Below are 8299 nucleotides of genomic sequence, written 5' to 3'. Positions count from 1 at the left end.
CCCCGCGCGCCCGTCGTCTCAAAACGCTGTCGTTGTAGGCCGTCACGCGCCTCATCCTCGCCGGCGTCCTCGACCGCCACCCCGGCCTGCGCGTCCTCCTCGCACACTCCGGGGGCGCGCTCCCGCAGCTGTCCGCGCGCCTCGCGTCCTGCATCGCCCACGACCCCGTCGTCGCCGCGCGCCTGCAGCACGACGCGCGCTTCTACCTCGGCAGGCTCTACTTCGACGCCGTCGCGTACGGCGCCGAGGAGCTCGCGTTCGTCGGCGACGTCGTCGGGCGCGCGGACACGTTCGCGGGCAGCAGCGCGAGCGCGGCGGCGTCGAGAGGCGCGGGGCTCGGGCAGCGCAGGCGGGGCAGCCGGCGCATGCTGTTCGGGACGGACCACCCGTTCTTCCCGCCGCTCGGCGAGACGGAGAGATGGAAGAGCGTGGTGGAGAACTTGGAGGCGATTGAGGGCGTGCACGGCTGGGACGAGGCGGACAAGGACGGCGTAAGAGGGGGGAATGCACTGGCGCTGTTCGGACTGTCCAAGTGAATCCCTGCCGGACGTCGCTAGATGTGTACGTTGTCACACTTGAAGCGAGAAGCCTGCATCGCGCCGTCTCGCCCTGCGCTTTCGTGTGCTTGCTGCAAGTGAGGCGTCCACGCGCGCGCTCTCTGACCTCCGATTTCCGCCCACCCGCTTACCGCGGGATCGACCCGACCCGCTTCACGCACGTCCGCGCCCGCGCGCGACTATCGCGTGAGTCGTGTACGCATGCATCCCGGTCAGAGACACGCCCATGCTGTCTTCGCGTCGCTCTGCGCGCCGCTCCCTTGCGCGCTCGTCTGACTCCCCGCCGTCTTGCTCGCATCTGGCCGCCGCGCGCGCACTGGCCCCTTTGCTCACAGACTCCGCGCTGCGCGCTCCCGCGGAACCGGACACCCGCTGTCTTGGCTACCCGAAACTGAGCTACCAGGTAACGAATACATGCCATCCCGTTGCCTCCCCGTTCTCATGCCATCACACCGCATCCCCCCGAGCACAGCAGGGACACCCGCAAGCGGCATATTGCCCGCGCGTGATCATTGCGTCCTGACCAGCGCGCGCGCATCACGGCCGGCTGCTAACGCGCCGCGACGGCACCCCGAGCGCGTACATGGCACGAAGCGCCGCTCCGCGTACACATTGCGCAGCGTCGTGCTGCGCGACAAAGCGTCCCGCGGCAAGGCTGAGGACGGCATCGGCAGTGCCTCATGCGTCGACAGTCAGGAGCCCGCGCGCGGCATACCTAGGAGCGCGGATCCGACGTGCGCAGCTGGTCAATGTGAGACGGCCGGTCAATGCGGGATGGCCGGTCGACGTGACATGACGCGGTGCGGTCAGCACACGAGCGCGACCCGACGCGCGCAAGACCACACACCTGCTGTGGCGCAAGACGGCACCCACCACACCCGCACGCCGCGTAGCTCCCGCACGGACATCCCGCACCGCACTTGCACCTTGCCGTCACAGAGGATGCGCGCTGGACACGGCGCATCAACACACTCACCCGTTGCTGGAGACGGACGCGGGCGGACTTTGCGTACGCCACCCCTTGTGCTTCACTTGCTCGCACTCACACGCGCTCCCTCACACACCCCCGGGCGCAATCACCTCATGCAGCAAGGCGCACGACATCCGGACAGCGTATATAACAGCTTTGCCCGCGCCAACCTCAACGTGCGTAAGACCCGGCACGCTCGCACAGACGGCTACACGTAGCGCCAAGACGGCTCTTCCCAGGCGCGCGGAAATATCAGCGCAACGCTGGGCCCGAGCGCGGGAATCGTCGCGATGGTACGTGGTACGCGGACGCTAATATTCACACCCGCACCGCTTCGCCCCCTCCCGGTCATATCGCGCGGCGGGTATCTTGACGGCGGTCTCTCAATGATCGCGCGGCCACTAAATTGATGGCGTAAGGCCGCGTGCAAATTAGCCTGTCCCTGTGCCAACGTCAGGCAGTGGAAGACCCGGGGTGCTCGCGCGGATGGGTCTGGTTCCCGTCAGGAGTGCTCCTCCCAGACACACAGCTATAGCAACGCCGCGCCAGACTCAAATCTCGGCAGTGCTTCGTGCGTGGATGGTCAGGAGCCCGCGCGCGGCGTACCTAGAAGTGCGGATCCGACGTGCGCGGCTGCCCGTGCAAGTGGGACGGCTGGTCAATGTGAGACGGTCGGTCAATGCGGGATGGCCGGTCGACGTGACACGACACGGTGCGGGCGGAGGAACAGCAGTGAGTCAGCACACGAGCGCGACCCGACGCGCGCAAGACCACGCACCTGCTGTGGCGCAAGACGGCACCCACGGCAACCGCACGCCGCGTAGCTCGCGCACGGACATCCCGCACCACGCTTGTGCCTTGCCGTCACGGAGGATGCGCGCTGGACGCGGCGCATCAACACACTCACCCGTTGCTGGAGACGGACGGCACGGACCGCGCGCGGCTTCGTCGTCGTGTTCTGCAGTACGTGCAGCGTGCACGCGCGCGCTGGTCGCCGGCGATTCAGCGTGCGAGCGCGGTCTGACGACGTCTCCGTGCACGTCCTCTGCACTCGCACCCACTGATTATCCCGCTACGGGCGTGCGGCAGTCCTGTTCAAGCGGGAGCCCTCGCGCATGCATCCCAGTCCGAGACACACTCACTTTGGCCGCGCATTGCCTTGCGCGCTCGCATCTCACCATCGCACGCGCACAGGCCCCCTTCGTCTTTCCCGGTCACAAACTCCGCGCCCGACTCCCGCCCCACCGGACGCCCATAGTCTCGACCTACACAAGAACGGCCAAGTAATACATGTCGTAAATACAATTGTACGTTCATGTTGTTGTTATGCCCCCGCTCAACAGCCCCACGAGAAGCGGCCCTATAGAACACATCAGCGCGCATGGAAATGGTTGACCGGACGGCCAGCATACAAAGGTCAGCGGGCAGCATACCGGTGAGGACGCTCATGCGGCGTCGTTGCGTACCCGTGAGCTTCGCGTCCAGTTGCGAACGCACTGACCGCGGCAACCAATCAGCAAGAGAGATCAGCGTGAGCGCAACGATATTGCGTACCGGCTGCGGCGATGCGCGTGCCGTTACGTCGAGCCTGTGGGCGCCGCGCGTGCCGTATGTGTACCTGCTCCCAGGCGGCGCTTTTCAACCCAGCGCCGGCTTATAAGCCCCGCCTCGTGAAGCTTGGACTTCGGTGCTACGCAACTAGGTACGTGATAGCCTCTGTCCGACCTCGCCCACACGCCGTCACAGCCCAGTCCCTCCCCCGACAGCCTGAAAGTTTGAAACATAGTAAGTTGACAGCGTGGATGGGATGCGGGAAGCGAGGCACCGGGACGCACGCCGTGAAGCGAGCGAATGCGCGGAAGATCAATGTCAGCGTCCCAAGGCGGGACGCCGTAATACGATCAGCGGACGCGTCTTCTCGCGTACCCCGGTCATCACTCACTCTTACCAGCACGATGATGGCCGCACCAGTGCATGTCAGCACCTGCCGCGGGAACACGCAGCCGGACACGCTACACATGGAGAAACAGCTGGCGGGCAGATGGGCATGGTCGATGCGAGAGTCCGCGTGCGTACAGCCACATTACTGGTGCAACGCTGCACGCTTGACTCCCCTGTGTACGCTCAGCGCCATGTCTTCCGGTGCCTGCTATTTGTTGGTAAATAGTTTAATATTATATGCTTCACGAGTTCTGTCCCGACGTCTCGCACACCCGCCTTCCCCCGCTAGTCCGAGACAGCGAATATGGTGAGTGGCGCGATACAGGCAGATGGTGTGCCAAGACTGCAGATGCAGACGGCAGAGCGGCTGCCTGTCCTCATGCGCGGACAAGCAGCGCGGCAAAGGCTGAGTTGTGCAGCGAGCGGCGTCGGTGGCGGATGCATCTCGCGGCTGTTGCAAAACGCGACGCAGAAGACGGCGCGTCTTGACACTCGCAGCGGGGAACAGCACCGCTCAAAAGGACATCCCGCGGACGCGTTTGCCCATCTCGTCGGGACGCGCTCTTATCCCGCCTATGCACCGCGCTGGCCGGACGCCTTGCACCTCACGCGAACGCGATCTGCTTGCGCTCATGCACCTCCGTCCGAGACGCATCCACTTCACTCTCGCGTCACTCCGTACGCCGTCCCCTGCGTGCCCGCCTGGCATTCTGCCATCACACTCACACCGCGCCATTGCACACGCGTCGGTCCCCTCTTCCTTTCTCCCCGGTCACAGACACCGCGCCGAGCTCTCTCACGTTCCCGGACGCCCGTCGTCTACGCTACACGCAACACAAAAGGTACGTAATACATGTCTCGCCTATCATTGTGCGCGCTGAGTGTCGTCACACCCCCCCTCCCGACAGCCCGCCGCGCAACCAGCAGCATTGTCCAAATGCGCCCGCACGCCCGTACAAGCATGGCCGATGATGATGTCAGCGGAGCGCAGCACGCAGCGTGAAATGGAGGACATACCTGCGGTGTTCTTGTTCCCGCCTTCTCGCGCGCATTGCCAAACGTGCCAACCGCGGCGACCAATCTGATCAAGCGGGTGTTAGCATGAGCGCGCAACAGGATGAATTGCGTACCGGCCTGCATGTGGAACCCGGTGCTTTTGTGCATTGCGGTAGTCTTCTCGGATGATGCAAGCATAGACCGGGTGGGGTTGCCGCAAACAGCCTGAAGCGTGGGAATGCACTTACAGATCTGGTCATTGTTGCAAGGGGCATCATCCCGGCTGACATTCCAAATTTAGCATCCTGACAACGGTCAGATTTCCGGAGAAAGCGTCAGCTTACGTATGAGAAGGATGTAACATATTGGAGGTTCGCCCGCACTGTCCAGCCGGAACTATATATGAGCGATGTGCGACTGTATTCTAATGATTTCCCGCTACTTCCTCTTTGTTTCCATCTATGATTTTACGGTAACCGGCGCGCACTCGCACAATGCGCACAAGAGCGTTGTGCGGGGACTATGCATGTGGTGAGCTGACCGGATGCAGCATGCTGACCGGGTGTGGTGTGCAAGTGTCCGGTACGCATCAGCACGACGATCGTAAGCAGGACCATCGGGCAACATTGCTACACTTTGGGCTGGGTGAAACACAGGCTGGGCCGAGGGTATTGGATTGCAAGGGTGAGTTTTGGCTTGATTTCTTTTTGCAGTTGTACTGATGGTTGAGCGGCGGCGTAGGAGGCAGCGGCAGCGAAATGAATTGCCGTGTGGGCTACCAAAGTACAGCCAGTGCGTGCGGACCCGAGTGCGAGCAGGATGCATGCTGTGGTCGGGAGCGCAGAGTCCACAGGGGCGCCATGCAAGGACAGTCCAAATCGATGAGCTGACCGGGTGCAAACTTTCATGCGCACCTGCAGAACCTGTCAGCGCACGCACTCGTTGACCGTTGACCGTTGACCGTCGAACGCGGGGTGGAAAAGAGAGGAGGAGGAAGGGGGACACTTACCGCGTGACCTTGCCGCTTTTCCGCACGCTGCGCATGGTCAGGAACACTTACGAGTCGCGGTTGTCCGGCACGTCGTGCAGGATCGCACGCCCCTGCGCAAGCGGCTGGCACGCGTCGTGCGCATCCGTCATGTCCCTGTCGCAGCCCGGTCATCAGCAACAACTCTCTCCGGCGCGCGCAGAAGCAAGCTCCAGCACCAGCAAACGCAAACAACGCACCGCGCGATGCAGTAACAGTCTGTGAACAGCGCCCGGTCCTTGCTGTGCCGGCCCCTGTCCGCGCGCGGGATGCGCCGCCACCATGCAGCGCGCCACATCCCCGCCCCGCGCGGTGTCCGCTCACCCATCCGGGTCACCAGCGTCCTTCGGGTCCTCGCTGGACGCCAGCTGGGAGCGCAGTCGACAGGCGCGCTTGGGACCGCCGGCACGCGTCTGCGCGGTTGCGGACACGGTCAGCATCGCGACGGAGACGGTGTACGCCATCGGGCGCGTGCGTGCGTGCGTGCGCGGGCGACGGGACAAGCGCCATCGGCAGGCGCACAAGACACGGGCCGTTGGAGTGACCGCCGGCACGCGTTTGCGCAGAAATTGGCCGCGGGACACCGGGCGGCGTGGCTACGGTTTCCGCTGGGTCAGCGGCGGGCTGCGTCAAGGGTGCCATAGTGAGTTCATACTTACTTTTTGGGGGTTGTGCTGACCATTGAGCGGCGGTTTTGCAGGCGGTGGCGGCAGCAGCAAACAAGCCATCGCGCGGATCTGAAGTACGGTAAGCGGTGCGCGCGGGTCAGTGTGGTCGGCTGGGAGCGGGCGCAAGACGTATTGCGCCATTGGGAGCGCAAGGTACACAAGACGGTCGCGCGGAGACTATTCGATGCGGCGAGCTGACCGGGCGCAGCGACCGGGCGTCCGGGCATGGTGGTGAGTGGTCGCGCACGGGATGCTGACCGCTTTTGCAGGCGCGAGCACGAACGCGCACAGTGGCAATGCGCAGCGCTGTGCTCCCGGCCGGCATTTGTTGTCGCAGTCTGCGCCCTTGCCCCATTGCGCGACGCGCCAGCGACTTTGCGCGGAGCGTGCTGACCGGGCTGCAGAGAATAGACGCGGGCGCAAGATGGTGGCGGGACGACGGCTGCGCAGGGAAGGCGACGGGCGGGCGTGGAGAAAGCGTCAGACGGGGGAGCGGGGCCGTTAGCGAACGAGACTGTAAGGGAGGCAGCGAGACTCACCAATACACGAGCCAGAGTGTCTTGCTGTGCGCGTTGAGCGGGCGCAATCACGCGGAGGCAGCGAGCTGACCGGGCAGGGTGCGCGGGCGTGCGGGATGCTGACCGCGTTTGCAGGCAGGAGCGCGACCGCACACAATGGCAGCGCGCAGCGTTCCGCGCCCAGTGCAGCATCTTCGCCCCCGACGCGCAGCGCTGGACGCAGTCATGTCACGCTGACCGGGGGCTGCGCGTGCGCAATCGCGCGGAGACGGTTCGCGGCGGCGAGCTGACCGGGCGCAGCGTGCGGACATGGTGGAGAGTGGTCGTGCTGACAGGTTTTGCAGGCGCTCGAGCGAACGCGCACGCGCCGCGCTGTGCGGTCTGCGCCCTTGCCCTGTCGCGCGACACTGGACTCGGTCGTGTTGTGCGGACCGGGGACAGCGCGTGCTTCTGCGCGACGCGCCAGCGACTTGGCGCGGAGCGTGGTGACCGGGCTGTAGCGACGATCGCGCGCGCAAGACGGTGTCTGCTGGTGGCGGGACGACGGCGGGCGTGGAGAAAGCGACGGGCAGGGGAGCGGGAACGTTAGCAGACGAGACTGTAAGGAAGGCAGCGAGACTTGGCAATATATTTCGTGGTAGCCGCTGCGCTGTATTCCCCTACCCTGTGCTGTGCTGTATTCCCCTACCCTGCGCTGTGCTGTATTCCCCTTCGCCCTCACCGTGCTCTATGTCCTTTCCCCAGCCCTATCTCTTGATTTTCATCCGGTCAGCTCTCTGCAATGTCACTCGGTCAGCTCTCGCACACTCACCTCGCTAAGCGCCCATCGTCGAGGCACCTCGATCGCGCACGTCACATGCCAAAGCGGCTCCACGAGCGTGCGCCGCGGTGTCCGAGGACGGTGGGCTACATTCTGGAATGCCGTCATGTGTTGTCGGACGAAGCTGAGTGCGATGAGGAATGCGTCGAGAGCAGGCGCATGCACTCGCATCGCGGGAGGAGTCCCAAGCCGATCGCGATCGGTGCGATCGACCGCGCACAGCCCCAGCCATGGCCGCTCTCTCCCAACGCCTGCTCGTCGACGTCCACACCCACGTCTACCTGCCCCGCTACGTCTCCTTCCTGCGCGCGCGATCTGCCGTGCCCCGCGTCTTCACCCGCACGACCCCCGACGGCGCCTCCGAGGAGCGCCTCCTCATCCTCGATGCAGAGCCCAGCGGTGGACGCCCCATGGGCCCCCAGGTATTCTTACTTGTCCTGCTGGTGTGATCCCGCGTGACCCGTCTTCTGCGCGCACAGTACTGGGACAGGGCCCTCAAGCTCGACTTCATGAAGAGACACGGAATAGACATATCCGTCGTGAGGTTGCTGCGTCCCGCCTGCGTGCCCTCATCGCGACTGACCCTCGTCGCGCCCCGCAGCTCTGCGAACCCATGGCTCGACTTCCTGTCCGCCCCCGCCGCACATGAGCTCGCCCACCAGCTTAACGACGACCTCGAGACGTACTGCTCGACGTCGCCCGGCCTCGCAGGGGGCCCGCTCAAGCAGCTGTACGGCTTCGGCCTCCTCCCGCTCGTCCCAGAGGTCACCACCGCGTCCCTGCTCGACACCGTGCACCAGAT

General features: G+C 64.6%; 4 protein-coding genes across 4 annotated transcripts; 3 read left to right on the top strand and 1 right to left on the bottom strand.

Annotated features, from left to right (window-relative positions):
- Positions 1-38: 38 nt before the first annotated feature.
- On the top strand, positions 39-536 carry POSPLADRAFT_1161025 (hypothetical protein; the record flags this gene model as incomplete). Its single annotated transcript, XM_024487638.1, has 2 exons — positions 39-272; positions 345-536. Coding segments are annotated over 2 exons (426 nt in total), but the record flags the coding sequence as incomplete, so codon positions are not given.
- A 5345-nt stretch (positions 537-5881) lies between these two features.
- Positions 5882-6535, top strand: POSPLADRAFT_1104687 (hypothetical protein; the record flags this gene model as incomplete). Its single annotated transcript, XM_024483261.1, has 4 exons — positions 5882-5966; positions 6058-6134; positions 6178-6238; positions 6429-6535. Coding segments are annotated over 4 exons (330 nt in total), but the record flags the coding sequence as incomplete, so codon positions are not given.
- Positions 6536-6900: 365 nt separating this feature from the next.
- On the bottom strand, positions 6901-7668 carry POSPLADRAFT_1062979 (hypothetical protein; the record flags this gene model as incomplete). Its single annotated transcript, XM_024481582.1, has 3 exons — positions 6901-7295; positions 7366-7423; positions 7489-7668. 3 exons carry the CDS (start codon positions 7666-7668, stop codon positions 6901-6903), a joined length of 633 nt encoding a protein of 210 aa, XP_024332886.1.
- A 59-nt stretch (positions 7669-7727) lies between these two features.
- Positions 7728-8297, top strand: POSPLADRAFT_1105521 (hypothetical protein; the record flags this gene model as incomplete). Its single annotated transcript, XM_024483276.1, has 3 exons — positions 7728-7919; positions 7977-8041; positions 8099-8297. Coding segments are annotated over 3 exons (456 nt in total), but the record flags the coding sequence as incomplete, so codon positions are not given.
- Positions 8298-8299: the final 2 nt, after the last annotated feature.

The sequence above is a fragment of the Postia placenta genome (assembly GCF_002117355.1).
Source record: "Postia placenta MAD-698-R-SB12 unplaced genomic scaffold POSPLAscaffold_35, whole genome shotgun sequence".
Classification (NCBI taxonomy): Eukaryota; Fungi; Basidiomycota; class Agaricomycetes; order Polyporales; family Adustoporiaceae; genus Rhodonia; species Rhodonia placenta.
Note: the sequence above shows the minus strand (reverse complement) of the source record. Positions and strands in the feature narration are given on the sequence as shown.